The sequence below is a fragment of the Artibeus jamaicensis genome, unplaced genomic scaffold (assembly GCF_021234435.1).
Source record: "Artibeus jamaicensis isolate MK-2021 breed Jamaican fruit bat unplaced genomic scaffold, CSHL_Jam_final contig_482, whole genome shotgun sequence".
Classification (NCBI taxonomy): domain Eukaryota; kingdom Metazoa; phylum Chordata; class Mammalia; order Chiroptera; family Phyllostomidae; genus Artibeus; species Artibeus jamaicensis.
The window spans coordinates 10,165,869-10,187,134 of NW_026521857.1; the positions used below are offsets into that span (position 1 = coordinate 10,165,869).

A 21,266-nucleotide genomic window follows, 5' to 3' on the forward strand; every position below is an offset into this window, starting at 1 on the left:
CTACATTTTCCCTCTCCTGCTGTTGCCAGTCGCCACCCTTGGGCACAGGGAAGGTGGCAGGCACAGCAGGGCAGGGGCGCTTCCCAAGGCCGCGCATGCGTGCCGCGCCCTCCCTCTGACTCTGCGCTGCAGACCCGTTCACCAGGAACAGGACGGAGGCTAAGCAGCAGGATACTTTTTATGGGTCCCTTCTGTTAAATGTTTGAGGGGTGAAGGGAAACAAATCAACCCCCAAGGAAGAGTGACTAAGTTGAACACAAGCACAAGTAATCCACTGTGGTAGTTTCGTAGTCACCTTTTATATTTTGAGCAACTCTTTATGGCAAAATGAGTCGGAAGGAAGTGAGGAAGAAATTTTGAGAAACTATCGTCAAAAGTCGAAACGTTTTTTTCAGGCTGAGAGCACAGACATATTACCTGTACTGCAGCTTTGTGAAGCAGAAGGTATTAGGAACCCAACCTAATGCTTAACGCGTAAGACTCCCCTAGGCCTGCCAAGGTCAGCCATGCCCCTGGCCTGGCACCAGTGCTCGCCAGCGGCAGTTTCTTGAACTGTAGGCGCACGACCAAGGTCTGGCATTCAGAATGGGGAGGAAAGGGCGGAGGTGGATGTTCCCAGAAACTAAAAGAGCTGAAGTTTCAGGGCCTCGCGCTTTCAGGGATCCCCGTCCAAGGCCCTCGACCTAATTTTGTATTCACATTTATGTTTTCTTAAAGACAAAGCTTCAGGCCCCACAATACCTGGCTCCGCTCCTGGGTGAGGGTGTCTGTAAACCTCCCGAAGTCAAGCTCAGACGTGTGAGTGGGGCTGTGTGCGTGTGTGCACCGGCATTCCGTGTTGTTCCACATTGTTCCGCACTGCACAGTCTGTAGTCTTCATCAGTTTCTCAAAGCCAGATGACTCAAAAATGTTAAACTCGGGCCCCGACTGGCACAGCTCAGTTGGTTGAGCGTCATTTCTCGAAGCAAAAGGTCATTGGTTCAATTCCCAGGCAGGGCACATGCCTTGGTTGTGGGCCAGTCCCTGGTTGGGATGCATGTGAGAGGCAACCAATCATGTTTCTCTCACACATCCATGTTTCTCTTTCTCTCTCCTTCCCCCTCTCTCACATTTACTTATTTTATTACAATAAATAAATAAAATCTTAAAAAAAAATAAGGTTAAACTTGGGCCCAGGAGTAATTAATCAGCCTTTTAGTTCTGGTCTTGTAAACCCAGACATAAGAAGTGGTTTAATTGCTAGAAGCAACAACTCATGACTCAACGTGGAAAAGTGCCCTGAATACATCACTGGGTACTTTGATCACCAGGGACATAGGCAGGCATGTGTTTGATTGGTTACATCTCATCTGGAATACACACCTTATGTTCACTCATTCACTCACTGGTTCATTTCATCCCTTTCTAAACACTACTAAGTACCCCCTGATTCCCAGAGCCCAGAGATGAATTAGCAGTGTCACTGCTTTTGAGGAGCTCACTGGCTTCTTTCATTTCTGCTGAAGGACTGCGTTCTGTCTCAAGGTTGCTGTTTCCATGAGTGCTGTCTCTGAGACCTTGGGGCTATTTTTAGTCAATTAAAATGAAAGTTTGTCAACACGTTTCCAGCTCCAAAACACCATGCAGAAAGCCAGTCACACAGGAGCATGGCCTCCCAGGGCGGGGCCGATTGAGCGCACCACTGAGCCCCTGCCGGTTCCACTGCTGCCGGGAAGCGGACCCCCTCTGTCCCGCAGGGTGCCTGCCTCTTGAGCGGGGCTCACAGTGCCGAGGCCCCCAGGAGTGCCCTCAGGCCCAGACACCTTCAAAGCACAGAAGCAATAATGGTTTGACTGCCGTCCCGCTGGGAGATTTACCCTTGTGGTTAACAGCTTTATTAATTTTTCAGTTAGTCTCCTACAGTCAAAACAAGAATTCTTCCACATCTATTACATGTAAATATTAGCTGGTGGAGATTGGTTTGTAAAAATCATCTTTATTTCCCCATTCCTATTATTTGCCCAGTCATCTAAACTCAAATCCTGTTGATTCTCCATCAAAAGGCTTTTGTTTCTCCCTTCCATCCTTCTGCCATTGTCCTAACATAGGGTGTCTTCACCCCCCATCTCTCCAGTCGCCACTACTCGCTACTGCGTTCTCTGCCCCATTCTCTCCACCACCCCTCAGCCTACTCTCTGTCTTCCTACCAAAGAGATTTCTTTCTGTGCAGTGCAGTTCCAATGCTTCTACTGTGCGTGCATGGTGAGCTGCAACTCCCCACTTCCCACCCAGGACCCACGGTGTCACCAGGAGATTGCTGGAGAGCTTGGAAGGGAAGACTGAGCAGCGAAATGGCCATTCAGAAACACTTTGTGCCTCCGTGGATTTCTTGTTCCTCCACAGATACGCCTGTGGTGTGCTGCGTTGGGGCGGGAGATGTTTCTTCCATCTGGTACTTCCCTTCCCCACCCCACCCCAGCTCTCAACGTGTTCTTCAGGTCTCTACCAGGGAGGCGCTGATTCTAAAGCCTGTTCATAAGGTAGAAATGCAAATGGAGTCCAAACTGCACTTTGAAACACTAGAACCAGGCTGAGAGTGGCCAGGTTTCCCGTGGGAGTGCTCCTCCCCGCTAAACGGCATCAGGGAACAGAGGCTACCTAAAAAGGAGTGAGGTCACGTCCCCTAGCTTCTCACGCTCCGCCCAAGTAGGGTTTCCCGGCCATTTCCACGATCACGGTAGACGGAGTGGTTGCGTGTGGGGATGGATGCCTCTAGCCACCCGGACCCCTCCCAGACCCCTGAGGGTTGGGGGACAGCTGTCCTGCAACAGTGCCCAGCTGGGACTCTTCTGTCGTAAGGAGTATATTTTTGCTGAATAAAATGGCTTCCAGGGTTTCTTTTTTTCTCTCTCTGCCTCCTCTTCTTTGTTGTTGTTGTTGAATAGATATGCTTGTACTTCTAAAAACTGGATGCATTGTGATGTGACTCCACCTCATATGAACTTCTATTCTTTATGAATTCTGTCTTCCCTCTCTGTAAGCACTGCGTCTCTCTCACATAGGTCATGTCTAATGTGGGAGATCCTGCACTCGGTCTGACTCTTCAAGGACAGGAACTGTGACATCCAGCCAGGGGCCATCTGGCACATATTGGGTGTTTGAATGTTTGAATGTTGAAGGAGTAAGTGGTAACTCCTCCTTTTATATGTATATAGATTGATTAATTGATTATGCTATTACAGTTGTCCTGACTTTTCTCCCTTGGCCCCCCACCCACCCAGCACCCCCCACTCCCTAAGACAGTCCCCCCACCATTGTTCATGTCCATGGGTCATGCTTATAAGTTCTTTGGCTGCTCCATTTCCTACACTGTACTTTACATCCCCCCCTGGCTAATCTGTAACTACTTATTTTTACTTCTTAATCCCTTTACCTCTTCACCCTTTCTCCCACACCCCCTCCCATCTGGCAATCATCAAAATGCTCTCAGTATCCATGATTCTGTCTCTGTTCTTCTTGTTTGCTTAGTTTGTTTTGTAGATTCAACTGTTGATAGATTTGTATTTCTTGCCATTTTATTATTCATAGTTTGGTCTCCTTCCTTTTCTTAAATAAGTCCCATTTCATATAAATAATGGTTTGGTGATGATGAACTCTTTTAGTTTTACCTTTTCTGGGAAGCTCTTTATCTGCCCTTCAATTCTAAATGATAGATAGCTTTGCAGGGTAGAGCAACCTTGGCCGTAGGTCCCTGTTTTTTTGTGACTTTGAATTTTTTTTGCCAGTCCCTTCTTGCCTGCAAAGTTTCTTTTGAGAAATCAGCTGACAGTTTTGGGGGAATTCCCCTATAGATACCTAACTTCTTTTTTCATGCTGTTTTTAAGATTCTCTATTTATCTTTAACCTTTTGCATTTTGATGATGGTGTGTCTTGGAGTGGGTCTCTTTGCATTCATTTTGTTTGGGACTCTCTGTGCTTCCTGGACATTCATGTCTATTTCCTTCACCAAATTAGGGACGTTTTCTTTCATTATTTTTTCAAATAGTTTTCTAATTTCTTGCTGTTTCACTTCTCCTTCTGGCGCCCCTGTGATGCAAATGTTGGAATGCTTGAAGTTGTCCCAGAGGCTGTTTATACTATCTTCATTTTTTTAGTTCTTTTTTCTTTTTGTTGTTCTGATTGATTGTTTTTTGTTTCCTTACGTTCCAAATCATTGATTTGATTTTTGGCTTCATCCACTCCACTGTTGTTTCCCTGTAAATTGTTCTTTATTTCAATTAGTTTCTGAGTGGATCTTTTTTATGCTGCTGAGATCCTCACTGTATTTTTTGAGCATCCTTATGACCAGTGTTTTGAACTCTGCATTTGATAGATGGCTTATTTCTGTTTCTGGAATGGAAAACTCTTTTTTTTTTTTCTCGAATTTTGATCTTTTCTTTTATTTGGGCCATGTTTCTTTGTTTCCTCATTTTGGCAGCCTCTCTGTGTTTGTCTCTATGTATCATGTAAAGCAGCTTTGACTCCATGTCTTGATAGTGTGGCCTAATGTAGTAGGTGTCCTGCAGGGTCCAGCGGCACAGCCTCCCCTATCACCCAAGCTGGGTACTCAAGGTGTGCCCTTCCTGTGTTCTGAGTACACCCTCCTCATGTACTTGAACCTTGGTTGATGTTGGCAGATCAATGGAAGGTATTTACCCAGGCCAGTCAGCTGCAAGGATTAGCTGTGGTCACTGACCACCAACCTCCACCCTCTGTGAAGAATCAACTGTTCAGGGGCAAGTGGTGGTGCTCCAACGGGGTCTGTAGCTGTCCACCGAGTGCACTAACCTTGGGGTTTTGCAGGTGGTGCAGGCCAAAGTCATTTCCCACCTGTGTTTTATCCAGGGCCACCCTGCCTGAGCTGTAAAGCAATCTGAGATGGCTGCTGCTTGTTCTGGGCTTGGAGATTCCCAGACAAAGCCAAGCTGTGAATCCAGGTTGGCTGTTGCTGGTGCCAGGCCTGAGGCTCAATGAGACCAGCTGTTGCTTGTTTGAGATGATTTAGGAAGTTGTGAAGAATGAGCCAAGACCAGCCATTCATATGGAAAAGCAGCTTGGGTGGGCCATAAGTTGGGTAGGGCAGAGTCTCTGGGGATCTCCAAGGTGTGTCAAACAGTGTTAAGAAGGTTAATGGAGTTTCAGATATGGCACCAGCTTGCCGGCCCTGTGGTTCTGTGGTTCTGTTGTTCTGTGGAGGGAGGGTTTAAAAAACAGACAATGGCCTCCTCTCACCTTGATGCCAGACACTTCAGTTTCTCCGTGTGTGCCACTGGTACCATTCCAGTGCCGGAGCTCAGAGGGAGTGAGTGTGAGTAGGTGAGTCCGTGTGTGGGTTCTTTAAGAGGAACTGCTTGGGACTCCAGCAGTTTCTTCTACCAACTCATTCCCCAGTGTTTTTGCAGCCAGAAGTTGTGGGGACTTATCTTCCTGGCACTGGAGGCCTGGTGTGAGGCTAGTACTCTTCACTGCTGAGATGTCCCTCCCGAATTTTTATCCACCACATGTGAGTGTGGGACCAGCCCGTTCTGTGTCTATACCAGTCTGGATGAATGTGGTTTCTTTAATTTTGCAGTTGTCAGACTTTCATTCAACTCAGTTTCTGATGGTTCCAAATGATATTGTTCTATATTTTAATTGTAATTTTAATGTGGTTGTGTGAAGAGGCAAGCCATGTCTGCCTATGCAGCCATCTTGACCAGAAGTCTGATAGCTCCTGCTTTTGTTAAACTAATATTCTTCTTCACAGCAAAGGATACCATCAACCAAATGGAAAGGCAACCTACTGAATGGCAGAAAATACTTGCAAATTTGATATGGCATATCTGATAAGGGGTTGATATCCAAAATATATAAAGAACTCATACAACTGAGTAGAATTTTTAATAATCTAATTAAAAATGAAGAGTTTCTGAATAGACATTCTTCCAAAGGCGGCATAGAGATGGCTAACAGGTACATAAAAAGATGCTCAGTATCACTCATCATCTGGGAAATGCAAATCAAAACATCAGTAAGACATCACCTCACACCTGTTAGAATGACTGTTATTTAAAAGACAGACATAGCAAGTGCTGGCAAGGATGTGGAGAAGGGAACCCTTGTGCACTCGTGGTAGGAATATAAATTGGTGCAACCACTATGGAAAACAGTATGAGGTTCCTTACAAAACCAAAAAAAGAACTACCATATGATCCAGCTATTTCACTTCTAGTAAGATATCCAACAGAAACAAAAACACTAACTCATAAAAATAATATGCACTAAAACTACTCATTACAAGAAAAATAACTTTGGAACTGTGTGTGGAGATGGATGTTGAGCGGTCTTACTGTGTGGTCATGCACAGTGTGTACAAACATCGGATCATGCTGTACTCCTGAAGCTCATACGGTGTTGTATGTCAGCTACATCTCAATGTTTTAGAAGAAGAAGTTCCTTTCTGGACACTCCTTACTTTGATACCACAATAGGACTTTCTTTGCATTTTAAAATTATCTTTTCCATGTTTGTTTGTCTCTTCATAGGAATTCAGAAACAGGCTTGGAAAGCCCCAGGGCCCCACATGCCACGCTGCTGCTGCAGATGGACGAGCCCCGGCGAGGCCCAGGGCGGTGCCACCGTGGCACCGGCCACACCGAGGGTGCGCACTGCTGCTGTCCGCCGGCCTGACTCTGTTCGCTCTTCTTTTTGCGTTTTTTGTCAAGGTCTGTAATTAAAACACAACTCAGTGAACCACCTGTGAAGAAGAAGAAATTCCTAATTAAAATCTTCAGTGAACAGGAAAGCGGCCATGTCAGTTCTAAAGAGCAGTAATTTATACTGGTCTCCTTGCCACCTTTTTAGCCACACTTTTTAATGAGGCTCACCCTGTCTCACAGAGTTGGGCCCACTGGCATTTGATCTGCAACCTAGTAACAGCTGCCTAGCATAGCTTTTAAACTAAGCTCCTTTGGGTTTATTTTTAGCAAAGATGCAAGTGGCTGCATCTCCTTAAGTCTTCAGTCTGCAAGTGAGGACCTGACGCACAGCAGAATGGGTCTGGTCATCTTTTTCTTACACGGAAAGACTTTTCAATCTTTAATAAGCATTTTTAAATGTATCTCCTCTTTCATGCTTAGTTTGGAGTCCCAATGTTACAAGCATCTTATTTTCACAGCAGATGTGTTTCTGAAAAGTCTATATCAACACCTATGTTTGGACCTTGAATGCTTTCGGAATGCACCGGGGAGTCTGCCATTAAAGGACTCTCAGCAACAGCCAGAGAAGTGCAGGGAATCGCCCACTTCTTTAGCGCTCACATAATTTCAAAAACTGGATTCATTTGAAACAAGCTGTGCCCTTTTTCTGACATTTGGACTGATTACACCAAATGTTTATTCCTACCTGACGTCATTGGCCTTTAGTAAATGAAGTGACTTCTTTCACAATAAAAGGGATTGCTATAACAAACAAATCATCAGAATTTAAAGAAGTTATTGGTGCTCTGTGGTTACCATAGGACATTTTTCATCTTTAATCCTACAGCTGTGTTCAGCTCTTCCTTTTATCTCAAAATGTTTCAGCCTTTTATGTGTCTTGTAAGGAATCCAAATTAGAATTTAATTATGTCATCAGTTGGTGAGTTAAAAAGGAAAAAACAACCTAAAACTTCAGTGTTGGTACATTTCTCCTGAAACTGGTATGTGACTCTAAGGGGAAATCTCATTGAAAACACAAAGCTCTACCTGTGCCCCCCAGGGGTGGTGCAGGGGACCTCCCCTTGGGGTCACCCTGGCTGCTGAGCAAGAGGAGGGAGCGGTGTGTGCACAGGGGAGGAGGCTGCAGGGCACCGCCTTTCTTGAGATACGTGCACTCGCTTCTTAGTTAATAAACAGAACGGATTCTGGTGAGGTGTGCATTTAACAAAAGCTGTGCATTTAGCAGAAGTGAAAAGCCTGCCTGAATCCTAGAGTGACACTTTATAGGACATAAGAGAAGCTTTATCCTGGTTTGAGACAGGAAGTTTTTTCTATTTCTGCATACTCATTCTTTCCCCATTCTGTTCCTCTCACCTCCTTATTTATTTTTATCCTCCCCTCTAGCTCTGTGCCTTTCTCTCTACTGTTCTTCATCTTTTCTTTCCGTGAGAGAATGATACACCCAGCCGTCTAACAGTCCCACTGCCCCCATGACTGACTGTGGTGGGGATTCTCAGGGGTTCTTCCAGCCATCCACGATTCTCTCCACTCTGCCTTGTTGCTCACCCCCGACTCGGCCGCAGCTGCCTCTGCTCTTTGTTCCAGCAAGTTAATTGGCCACTTCCCTGCAGCAGGTCATATGTGACATCAGTTGCTGTATTTGTGCCAGATAGTAAGGGAGATGGCAGTGGTCTGGAAGTCCAGCTTGCTTTTCTCCATGGCCCCTTCTTGGAGGGAGGGAGGAGAGAATATGCGGTGGGTGTCCACAACAGAGTTCTCTCATAGGCAGGACTACCCCTGAGAGCAAGTGTCGTCGTCGGGACAGCTGTCACCTCTTCGGCCCATCTCCCTGCTGCCCACGTGTCCTATTTTGGCCAGGGAGGTGGGAGTGGAAGGGTCATGTCTTTGTCCAGGGCAGACACATTCAGAGCCCATGTACAGTCTGCCTTGTGCTCTTCCCACTGCTGGGGTATCTGTGGATGTACGTGCCGGGGAGAAGCCTCCCTTGCCTGGGTCCCCAAGTGAGTACGAGGAGCAGAGCCTCCCGCCAGCGTGTGCTAGACATGTAGAACAAGGAGCTTTGCTGTGTTCAGCCACTGAGATGTGGGGGTTCTTCCTGTAGGCAAACCTAGCCTTTCCCGATTCATACAGAATCAGTCACGGCAGGACAGTTGACCTGCACTATGTAAACATAACTGATTGTCCCTCGTATTGTCTGTTCATGTTTTCCCTTACCACCAGTCCTTTCGTAAGTCTTCTTTTATTTCTTTTAGTATGGCCCTGTCTACTGAAAAGGGAACTGACAAAGAGGTCTGTCCTAGGCTGCTGTAATAGAACACCACGGGCTGGGCGGCTTATAAATAGATGTTCATTTCTCCCCGTTCCAGAGGCTGGAAAGTCCAAGACCAAGGCACCAGCAGATTTGTTGTACTGTGGTCTGTAGGTGGCTGTTTTCTGGCTGCGGTCACAGGTGGTGGAAGGGCAAGGGAGCTCTCTGGGTCTCTTCTTATAATAGGATGAATCCTGTCCATGAGGTCCACTCTCACGGCCCAATAACCACCTGAAGGCCCCGCCTCCCACCATCATACTGGGTATTGGGTTTCAACAGTTCAATTGGGAGTGGGGGAGTCCCAAATAGTCAATCTACAGCAAGTTTTTTTTCAGTACTTTGGCCAATTTTTTTTCTAAAGGTAAATTCTATTAGAGGAAAGCATACAGATGAAAATGTACATAAATCATGGGGCAGCTTGACAGATTTTCAAAAAGTGAACACTGATTGTAACCAGCCCCGGTGGATTCCCCATGCTCTTCCCCAGACATTAATTTTGCCCCCCAAAAGGTAACTCTATCCACATTTCTAACATCGTAGATTGGTCTGCCTGTTTGTAGACCTTACACGTAAGTGGTGCCATGTAACGTGCACTGAGTCACGCTGCCCTTGCCCAGAGTCACCCATGAGTTGTGCCCAGCGTGTTGTGTGTAGCAGCAGCATGTTCACTCCCACCGCGGAACAGGGTTCTGCTGTGTAAACATGCCACACCATATTGAACTATTCAAGTGCGTTGTTTGCAGTTTTCTGGCTCGTGAATAATGCTGCATCAACCAGGTATTCTGGTACACATATAAGCATTTGTTTGCCGACCACATACCTAGAAGTTAGATTGCTGGGTTGGGTCATCTGCACATGCTCAGCCTTAGTAAATACTGCCAAGTGCTTTTCTTAACTGGTTATACCAACTTACATTCCCACCTAGAGAGAGTTCTGGATGTGATCCATTTATTGACATGAACTTGACCATTCTACCCACTATTTCTTCTCTCTGTACCTGCGGCATTCTTTGGCAGACCTTACCTCTGCTGTGTCCCATCTCTGAGTCAACCCTCTTTTAATTGTATTCATAACCATTAACTGGCCAGCCCTTAAAGGTAGCAGACATTTTGATGTGCACTTTACAAGTGTTAGTTCTGAAAAATCAACTTTGGAATAGTATTATTATTATTATTATCCCCATTTTACTGAAAAAAAATCTAAAACAAGATTAAGTAACTTACCAGGGACCCAGAGCTACTAAGTTATAGAGGCAGGGCTTGAACACAGCCTGACTCTAAAGCCCACGCTTCTCTGCTGTACACTCTTCCTTCTCCCTTGTCCCCTGTTTTCCACCTCAATTTGACCTTTGCCAACGGGTCTGTATCCAGGATTGACCATGTGGATGCCTGGGTTCTGGGCAGCCCATTCCTTCCCTTCGTGTTGTCCTGCTCCAACATTGTGCATGTGCCTGATGCACTTAATGAAGGAGATTTATTCATCAGGTTTTTCCTTCCTCCCTCTTTTCTCTCCTCCTTTCCTTCCTGCTCCCTCCCTCCTTCCTTCCCTCACTTTCCCTCTCCCCCCCTTTTTTCTTTCTTTCTGCCTTCTTCATTAAGTGTGATATAGTGAGTATGAGAATGTAAAGAATTCTTTGCTAAAAACTTTGCTTTGTTGCTGGGAAATGTGTCTATAAACATCAGATTTCCATATGTTTTTCAGACAGAACATATGCTTTTCTACTGACTTCATTTCTGGTTGAAATTTCAGTGTATATTATGTCATGAAGAGAGAATTTGAGTTATAAATGAAGCTTCAAGAGGTTTTATAATTATAAAATAAACCAGAAAAAATGAAGGAGAGAGGAAGAGAAGGGCAGAAAGAAAGGGGAAAAAAGGGTGTTCTTAAGACTTGCCCTGCTCCTGAGGCACCCCAGGGTGCTGTGTTACGTTTACAGAAACATCAAGGATAACTTACATTTTCACGGGCGGCACGGCAACATCTGTTCAACTCATGCAAACTGCTACTAGCTCAAAAGAGTTCATAATTTCAGCATTAGAATTCACAACATTTTTGATGATCCTCTATCTTGGTAAGTGGATTCTCATCAGTTGCTTTGATAAAAAGCAAGTATCAAGTGAATGGCGATGTGGAACGAGATGCGAAGGTGGCCTCACTCCAGGGTTGGAGGTTGTGCAATGCCTGGCAGGTGCACACTTCCAGTAGTACGTAATGACGGTGCTTTTAGAATGAAACAAAAATATTTTTCTTCCAATTCACATGTATTCCTTTTGTGAACAGTTTTCATAACGTATGAGGACATACATATGTGTTAAGTTGCTAGGGCCTGCCTCCTTAATAAATAGAATGGTTTAGCTGTTTCCTTTGGCCTAGGGGTGCCACGAATCAAGAAAGCTTGAGAACGCCTGCTCTCCGATACACTCTAATTTAGAGAATTCATGCCAAACTCACATTTAATCTTGGGATCTGAATCACTTCTCGAAATATTTTTTTCTTATTTTAAAGTTAGTTTATCAATAGCAGATGTCTGATCGGTTTGCACTTGCCTTACCACTGTGCTTGATCTTTATAGTGTTCAAACCATAAAATTTGAGTCAAGGAACTGTGAAGGAACTATGAGTCCGAATCGGTTGGATTCATCTCTCAGTTGTTCCCAATACAAATTTGAGGCGGACAGCAAGAGAGCATGAGATTTTTTGAGGTCAGCAAAAGTTTGGTTTCAATTTCAGCCAGGCCACTTTCTCTTTCTGAGGCTCCTCTATAAAATGGGGCTGTGATTCCACAGTAATCACTGAAAGATGGAATCAGCTTTCCATACATCAAGCCCTGTGTCTTTGTCTCATCATATCTTCCCCTTTCTTATTTACTAGAGCCATTTAAGCCTGAAAACCAATTTTACAAATAAAGTTAGGTGTTTTAAATTCTGGTATTAACACATGACCACCCAAAAGAACTATATATGGAGTAAAAAGAGTCCTGCCTCAAAGGCTTGGAGTCTAATTCTAGCAAATGCAGCAAAGGAAGGAAAATTCAAAGAAAATGGATTGCAGCTGCTTTTGAGGAGATCAAATTAGTGAAGGGCACAGAGCAGATTTGGGTGGCCCATCTTAGATCAAGAAGAAGGTTTTCCATGCCCAAAGATGAAAAGAGCAAATAGATTAATGGGCAGACCTAGAAGTCATACCCTCCCCCATCCTGCCTTGGGGTAAAAGAAAATGCAGACACTATTATTCTTCATTAGTTTTCTGTCAATTACTTCCTACCAGTACTGTTTCCTAGAGCTGTATAGCCAAAATATCCCAGCTGTGTACTGTGTAGCAGTTGAATCAAAGGCTTTCATTTGGTCTCTTATGGTCTTCCTAGTTTATGGGCATCTGAATACATTTATGTGTACTGATGAGGCAAGTGCCGAGAAAAGACACATATATATAATTTTTTCCATATATACATATATGGAAAAAGCTTCGATCGAGGTAAGGGAAAAGCTGGCGTTCGGGAAGCGCTAAATAACTAGGAATATTAATTTGGGGTTTGTCTTATCTGCTTTTAATTTAATTAATCATAACAACGATAGATGTTATCCCAGACTATCTGATTCCAAGGTCCAAGCTTTTAACTTCTGTTTTTACCCCCAGTTTCCACAAGGAGGAATAAAACACACGTGGTTTTTAAACAGACCTAAAGCTTTTCAAATACTGCTGCTATACAGCGTGCTGTTCACTTATGACTCACTATACTGGGACCTAACTTCAGGGAACTAGAGCATACCATTCACATAAGTAATGAGTCTGATTACAAACCACAGCTTCCCCTTAAGTTCGGTGTTATCTCCCTCAAAGAGTCACTTTGGAATGACTCTACTGGCAATCTTGAAAGTAATTCCTCTTACTATCTTGTGAATCTTTGCCCTTGCAGGAGGAATTTGGGTGATTGGTGATCTCCGCTCTTGGAGGTATAATTTGTTTGGAAATTACCAGAAGTAATTTAAACATATCTGATGAGTGAAGCATTAGATCGAACTAGTTGTATTGGTTGAGGTCCCCAGGAAAATTCTTTTGTTGGACATGGTCCTCTTAAGAAAATGCTTTGCAGTAAGATTTTCTTCCCTTCAGCGCTAGACTTTCCCCTAAGTAGAATAAACAAAGAAAAGCTTTGGACCAAATAGACATTTGGTGATTTTTCAAAGACATTTAAAGAGCCCTGGTTGGTGTAGCTCAGTGGAATGATTGAGCACAGGACTGTGATGCAAAGGGTCTCTGGTTCTATTTCTAGTCAGGGCACATGCCTGAGTTGCAGGCCAGGTCCCCCATAGGGAACACATGAGAGGCAACCACACATTAATGTTTCTCTCCCACTCTTTCTCCTTCCCTTCCCCTCTCTCTAAAAATAAATAAATAAAATATTTTTTAAAAACGTTTAAAGAATAATGAACAGCAATCCTCAAACTTTTTCAAAAAATTGAAGAGGAAGAAACACTTCCTAATTCATTCTGAGGCCAGTATTACCCTGATACCAGCCAAATAAAGACACTATAAGAAAAGAAAATTGCAAAGCATTGTTCTCTTTGAATATTCTCTATGAATATAAATGAAAAATACACAACAAATTATTAGCAAAGTGACTTGAACAGCATGTTAAAAGAATTATTAAGTATGACAAAGTGGAATTTATCCCAGGAATGCAAGGATGGTTCAACATAAAATCAACACATTGTAATACAACACAATGTGATACAGCACATTGATAGAATGAAGGAGAGAAATGTGATCACCTCAGCTGACAGAGCAAAGGCATTTGACAAAGTCCAACATCCTTTCGTGAGACAATCTCTTGGAAAATGAGGAGTACAAAGGTAACTCCTCAATACAAAGGGTATTTATAAAAAACCCACAGCCAATACTATATGCAAGTGGTGAAAGGCTGAAAGCTTGCCCCCTAAGATCAGGAACAAGGCAAGGATGCCTGCTTTTACTACTAATATTCGACATTACATTGGAAGTCCACATGAGAGCTATTAGCCAAGGAAAACAACCAAAAGGCATCCAAACTGAAAGCAAAGAGGCAAAACTATATTTGCATATGACATGGTCCTAGAGAGAATCCACAAGAAAACTTTTAGAGCTAATAAATTCAGCAAAGTTCATTAAAAGATCAATGCACAAAAATCTGTTGTTTTTTTTTAGACACTAGCAGTGAACAATCCAAAAAAATTTAAGAAAGTTTTATTTTCAAGAGCATTTAAAACAATATTGAGCAATAAACCAAACAAAGGGAGTGAGAAACTTGTATACTGTAAACTATAAAATATCACTGAACGAAATTTAAAATATCTAAATAAGTAAAAAGATACCCTATTCATGGAGAGGAAGACATGTTTAAAATGTTGAATAGTTCAACCATGGTTTTAACATGGTTAAATTAATTCTACCCTGATGCGTGCACCGCCCTTCAGTACCTGCGGGACATGGATGAGACATGAGACAAATTCGCATGGACTACCGAGTCCTGTGGAAGAAAAGGGACGGCACAGCTATTCCCTCAAGGGGGGAGCGCCTCAGAATGGCCTGGCCACTCTCAAGGGTAGAGCACGCTGACCCTTGCCTAGACAGGCTTTATTGGGTTTAATTTATGCAGGACTACAGGTACAGCTCATTAATCATTGTCAGGCAGTAAGGATCAAACAGTAGATAGCATACAAATAACTATTAGGGCTTCTTCTGAGTCAGGGTCTATTAGCTAAAAGGCTACAAAACTTTGGGAAACAAACTCATTTCCTGCTCGGGCCTTTATCATTTAACTAAGAACATTCTTAGCAAAGCAGGCTTCACGGGATTTTACATATCCTTTCTCAGGCCTGATCACCTGGGGAGCCCACCCTCTCTAGCACAGGGCTTCACCGCCTTCTGTCGTTGTTTCGAGCTTAAGTCAGGCAGAGGAGGCAGATAGCCAACAAATTTTCAGAGACTTCTTGTGGACTCAGGGGAGTCAGGCTTTGTCAAAGCCAAGGGGCGAGAGTCCATCACCCCCTTTCTCCATAGCCCCCCAAGTCCTTCCCTGGGACCTCCACGTGATCATGCCTGTCTTAGGTCGTTACCTCCTTGGGGAATCTAGCCCATCATTCGCTAACTGATTAAGCATTAGGGGCCAGTTGTGGATGAAGTAAAAGGAGAAGTGGTGCTCATGCCAGGGAGATAAGCTTTGTCTCCTTAGTGGCCTCTGGTCCAAAGGTCGCTCACTCAGCCTTAGCCATGGGGGAGTTACAGCTCCTGAAACCAGGCATGGTGGCTTCCAACACTACCCAAAGCAAACTACAAATTCAACACAATCCCTATCAAAACAACCTTTTTCATAGAAATGGAATAGCCAACCCTCAAATTCAAATGGAATTTCAAGGGACCTCAAATAGACAAAACAATCTTGAAGTACAATAAAGTTGAAAAGCTCACAAACACTTCCCAAGTTCAGAATGCACAACAAGGCTACCATAATTAAAACAATATGGTATTGGCATAAGAATAGACATGAAGACCAACAGAAAGGAAAAAGATTTCAAAAATAAACCCCTCACATATATGGTCATTTTTAAGGATTCCAAGACTATTCAACAGAGAAAAGTCAGTCTTCTTAAAAACAGTGTTGGGAAAACAGAACATCTGTATACAAAAGAATAAAGTTGGGCACTTACCTTATATCACGTAAAAACTTGAAATAGGTAAAATACCTAAATAAATTAAGATATATTATTATGAACCTCTTAGAAGAAAACCTTCATGACATTTGATTTGGTAACAGTTTCATAGATATGATACCAAAAGTACAGGCAGCAAAAGAAAACTATAGATATATAGGATTTCATTAAAATTGAGAACTGTGCATCAAAGTACAACATTAAGAAAGCAAAAGGATAACCTACATAACACAAGAAAATATCCGCATTTGTATGTCTGACAAGAAATTAATATCTAGAATATACAGGAGGGGTGAGCAAAAGCAGGTTTACAATTGTTAATATGGAAGATAAAACAATAATAAATAATACAAGAATAGACTTGTGTTTCACATACATACAACTGTAAACCTACTTTCCCCACCTCTGTATAAAGAACTGTAAGTCAACAACCAAAAAGCAGACAACCCAATTAAGAAATGGACTCAAATAGACATTTCTTCAAAGATCCACCCATGGCCAATAAGCACATGAAAAATGCTCTACATCATTACTCATTGGAGAAATGCAAATCAAATCACAACGAGATACTGCTTCACACCTATTAGGGTGGCTGCCATAAAAAAAAATGGAAACTAACAAAAACACGTTAATGAAGATGTGGAGAAGTTGTAATCCTTACATGTTGGTGGTGGAAATGTAAAATGGTGCAACTGCTGATGAAAATAGTTCAGCAGTTCTTCAAAATTTAAAACTCCCATATGACCCAGCAGTTTCCCTCCTAGTTACAGATCCAGTAGAACTGAAAGCAGGGACATCTGTACACCAATGCTAACAGCAGCATAATTCACAATAGCCAAAAGGGGGAAACATTGCAAGTGTCTATTTACGGATGAATGCATAAACAAAATGTAGAACATACATATGATAGACTATTACTCAGCCTTAACAAGGAGTGAATTTCTGAAACGTGCTACAGTGCGGATGAATTTTGAAAACATTATGCTATGTAAAATAAGCCAGACACTGAAAGACAAATATGGCATGATACCACTTGCATGGGTAGCTAGAATAGACAAATTCACAGAGACAGAAAGTAGAATAGGGGTTGGCAGGAGTTGAAGGGAGAAGGAACTGAGGAGTTATTTTTAATGGGTACAGAGTTTATGTCGGGTATGATAAAAAGGTTCTACATAGAAAAAATGGTGATGGTTACACAACACTGTAAATGTATTTAATGCTATTGAATTATATACTTACAAATGGTTAAAATGATAAATGTTATGCATATTTTTACCAAAGGAAAAAAGGCATTTTGGTGTAAAAGTGCATGGTGAGCCCTCACTGGTGTGGCTCAGTGGACTGAGTGCTGGCCTGCAAACCAAAGGGTCACCAGTTCAATTCCCAAGTCAGGGCACATGCCTGGATTGAGGGTCAGGTCTCCAGTTGGGGGTGCTCCAGAGGGAAGCACACATTGATATTTCTCTCTCTTTCTTCCTCCCTCCCCCTCTGTAAAAAAAGAAATAAAATCTTTTAAAAAGTGAAAAATAAAAGTGCATGGTGAATTTGAGAGTGAAGCATCTATAAGAGAAGTAAGTAGATATTAAAGTAAGAATTAGGCTCAGGTCACATTGTGAAGGGTTTTCATGCTGTTTTGAGGAACCGAGACTTCTTTCAACACTCAGGACGAGTCACTGTAGGCTTCTTTAAAAAAAAAAAAATATGCTTTATCCATTATGCCATTACAGTTGTTCTATTTGCCCCTTCATTCCCCTCCACCCTGCACACCCCTCCCCCACCATTCCCCCCTTTAGTTTATGACCACGTGTCTCAAGTTCTTTAGATTCTGTATTTCCCATACTATTTTTGCCCTCCCCCTATCTATTTTCTACCTACTGTCTATGCTACTTATTCTCTGTACCTTCTCCCCCCTTCTCCTTCTCCCACTCCCCTGTTGCTAACCCTCCATGTCATCTCCATTTCTGTGGTTCCCTCCTGATCTCGCTGTTCATAGGCTTCTAAAGAGACTTCTAAACCTTGCAGGCCCTGTGGAGGTTCCCATCTGGAAAGATAAACAGTGACTGTGTGGGGGACGGTTCCTTTTCCTTGTGCTGCTGCAGGCCCGAGGGCATCCCTCACCTCACCCTAAACTGACACTTGGAAACGATGGTGTAGCAACCACTTTCCCAGGGACAGTGAAGCAAGTTTTAGGGAGAGTTAAATCCCTACCCTTGCGTTTGAGTTTTTTTTAAATGCTGCCAAGCTTATAAATCTGTCCATGTCCATAAATCTGTCCATGAGAGCTGTTAGCAAGCCTCAGCACAGCCCGTTGGTGGTGGTTCCTGCCATTCTATTACCGACACTCTCGTTGCTGACACGGAGGGTTTGTTTTACAGTTGTTGCTGTAGCATAAGTAAAACCGGATGTGTGGATCCCGCCATTATTTTAATTAGAAAAGTGCTTCAGTAAGAGTCAAGCTCCTATCTTTATAGTTCAGCATCTTTGGCCCTTAGTCTTTGCTTTGGCACTTTCACACGGAATGTATCCTGGGAACCTAGCAACCCCCTGTCCCTCTACACCTGCCGCCTTCTCTGCTTATCGACTGCGACCCAAGTGAGTGGCTCAGCTTCCTGATTTTGATCTTCTGTATCTCAGATTCTGTTAATACACCTGTTCAGTTAACAATTTGTATACTCTATTCTCAATAAATGGGTGTGAATACTTAACCAAAGTGCCACCTGTGCTGTGATCTTAGAGAGCAGATGCTCCTGGTTTTTTGTTTCTGGTGTTTTAGAATTTTTTGTTTGGTTTGGGTTTTTTTGCCAGTGTGATTTCTGCTGCTCAAGACACCAATTCATGATCCACTACCCCTGATTCCTAACTTTAGAGGACGACTCTAAATTCCTGAATATTGGCTCCCTGAAGTGTGAAAACTTGTCATGTCTACAAGATGACCAGAAAACGCAGACTGATTTGGCCTCAACATTATGTTTGAGCCAGAGAAGGTAACCCAGATTACAGAATGGTCTCTCACCCAGGAAACAATGGTGAGTGAGTAGTGAATATCACATCTCATTTGGTTCCATATCTGAGAGTAAAATCAGAAATAAAACAGAAAACAAACTAAAAGATGGAGTTTGTGGAGTCTGCTGCCATCTTGAAAAAGCAAAAGGATCTTTAAAAACATGCTCCCCCCCTTTTTTTTTTTAAACAGAGGGAGAGATATGCCTCTCACACACCTGCCACCAGGGACCTGGCCTGCAACCCAGGCATGTGCCCTGACTGGGAATTGAAATAGCGACCCCCTGGTTTGCAGGCCAGAGCTCCATCCACTGAGCCACACCAGCCAGGGCATAAAATAGGCTTTTAAATGGAGAAACATCCAAGATGTCTTGGGCTTTGTGTCATAGAAGAGAGTGATCTGCCAACTTCCACAGGAAGGTTTGCTATGGCCATTGCCCTTGATCACGTCTCACCTTCCATGGGTTCATATCTTCCTCATCTCTGATTCTCAGACAGTTTTCCCTGCTACACATTCCTCCTAAGTTTAAGATCTCTAACCCCACTCATGTAAGGGAAGATTCTCATGCTTCCAATTAAGACCCCCTTCTCTTTCTGCCCCTCAACACACATCCTCCAAGATATTTGATGTTAGAAAAATTGAAAGTGCTAAAACAATCTTACAAAAAGCAAAAGTTGGTTAGATGCCAGTCTAAAAAAATTAATCTTATCACACCAGCTTGCCTTGGGGCAATCAGAGTTACACAAGCTCTAAGAAAACTCAGGAGCTAACAATGCTGTATTTCAGGTTGAAGGATATTTTTAGTGCCTTTAGACGCACAAATCAGAAGGAAAGTGGGAACAAAAGTGATTTAATACCACCTTTCCCTCACGCTATGTGGCAAAGTCAAGCTGTCTGTCTGAGGAGTCGCAGTAACTCCAGTGAATATTAAAAGCAAAACCTGTGGCAACCCAACATGAAGTAAGTCACAGATGTAAATCCCCAGAAGGTCACCACTGGCTGCCTTTTGGTAATCAATCCTAAACAGCCTCTGTTTCTCAATAATGTGTCAGAGAATTTAAACTTTCTTACACTAATATTTGACATTGGAGTTGAGATCTGAGGAGGCTGCACAGAAACAGTGCTGTTTCTCAGCGCTTGGTGAAAGGGAATCCGTGTCGGTCGCTCCTCTTCTCCTGGGACCTGGTCTCATCTGAAAAGGCAGGGCGGCGAGCCCTGCAGGTCAGCCTAGAATGAGAGCAAGAGGGGTGCAAAGAGACTGCAGAGTGGCACCCTCTTACAGAAGGAGAAGCTGAGGTTACAGGATGTCAAGGGCCTTGTTTAAGGCTCTCTCTCTAGTTTGCAGCATCTTTAAACAAATATCCCAACTGTTCTCTTTGGTGTTGAGATGCTTTGGGGTGGAACTCTGGACTTACCTGTGTCCAGAGCTGTATCATAACTTGTGCGTCTTGCGAGTCTCCCCTGGCAGCTAAGATCATGTCTGCACAGCCTGGGGCCAGCTTGGGCCCGGGTGTCCTCTGCAGTTATCTCCATTCTGAGTTCTTCATCCCAACCCCACTGAGAAGGCCTGAGGGGTGCTGGGCGGACACAGATCAGCTTCTGCCTCCTGACTGGAACAGGGTCAGAAAAAGCTGAGTTATAAAAAGAAACCACACTGGAGTTATGAAAAGGAATTCATATTCCTTACACACCTGAGTTTATAGACCTTTCTTTACAGCTGTGTTATGTTTTGTGATACAGTGATCTTCACTCTTGATTTTAGGCTCCAGATCCGGAAGCCCTGCCTTTTGTGCACCCAGAACAGTGCCGACCTTGCTATTTTCCTCCTAAGACAGACCCAGTGGCCCTCTTTACTCTCCACCAGGTTTGGAACCTTCGATTGGGCCAGATTCCCTGCAGCAGCTTTGGACTGCTCAGTGCGTGCAGGGGATGGCCACCCACTGAGTCCCTGAGCGTTCCTGGGGCCCAGGACCACCAGGATTGCTCACTCCTTAATTCTGTTACCTTAAACATTGCCTGTCATTCTATACAACTTTAAATGATGAAACGCCCAAACTCATCCTCTATCAATAGGGATAATTTCTCAGCCCTTGGGGTTAGGATTTGGCACTTGGGACTGGAGCTGGGAAGCACTCTCCCAGGCAATAAGAGAATACGGCTGAACCGTAGTATTGGAGTTTCTGTTCTATTGTCGGAGCAGGAACAGGGATGGAGATTCTGGGATACAACAGAAATAAGGAGAAGTGTCCTAGATGACCACTGTGGAGGAAGCTGAAGTCATCGCAATTTACCATTACTGGTTTTTGGAATCACATTGGAGAGTTGTTTGGGTTGGCACAAGATTCAAGGCCAACTGAAGCAGTAGCCAAGAGTACCTTTGATGCATGTAGCAGCAATAGTAATAGAAATAATACTATGCTCCTCCTCCTGATCATCACCATCATCGCCCTCATCATAGTAGCTACAGTTTACAGCACAGGTGGCAAACACAAGGCCCGTGGGCCGAATCCGTCCCTCCACCTGGTTTTCCCCGGCCCGGCATCATGTTCCTA

General features: G+C 43.5%; 1 protein-coding gene across 2 annotated transcripts in view; it reads left to right on the forward strand.

Moving 5' to 3' along the window:
- The window catches only part of CDKAL1 (CDK5 regulatory subunit associated protein 1 like 1), a 667,880-nt gene extending 649,434 nt beyond the window's left edge, over positions 1–18,446 (forward strand). For both annotated transcript variants that reach the window (XM_053668249.1, XM_053668248.1), the window contains one exon: positions 6,544–18,446. In XM_053668249.1, the coding sequence (XP_053524224.1) occupies positions 6,544–6,735 (192 nt within the window). In that variant the 3' untranslated portion in view covers positions 6,736–18,446. The remainder of the gene's footprint in view (positions 1–6,543) is intronic.
- Positions 18,447–21,266: the final 2,820 nt, after the last annotated feature.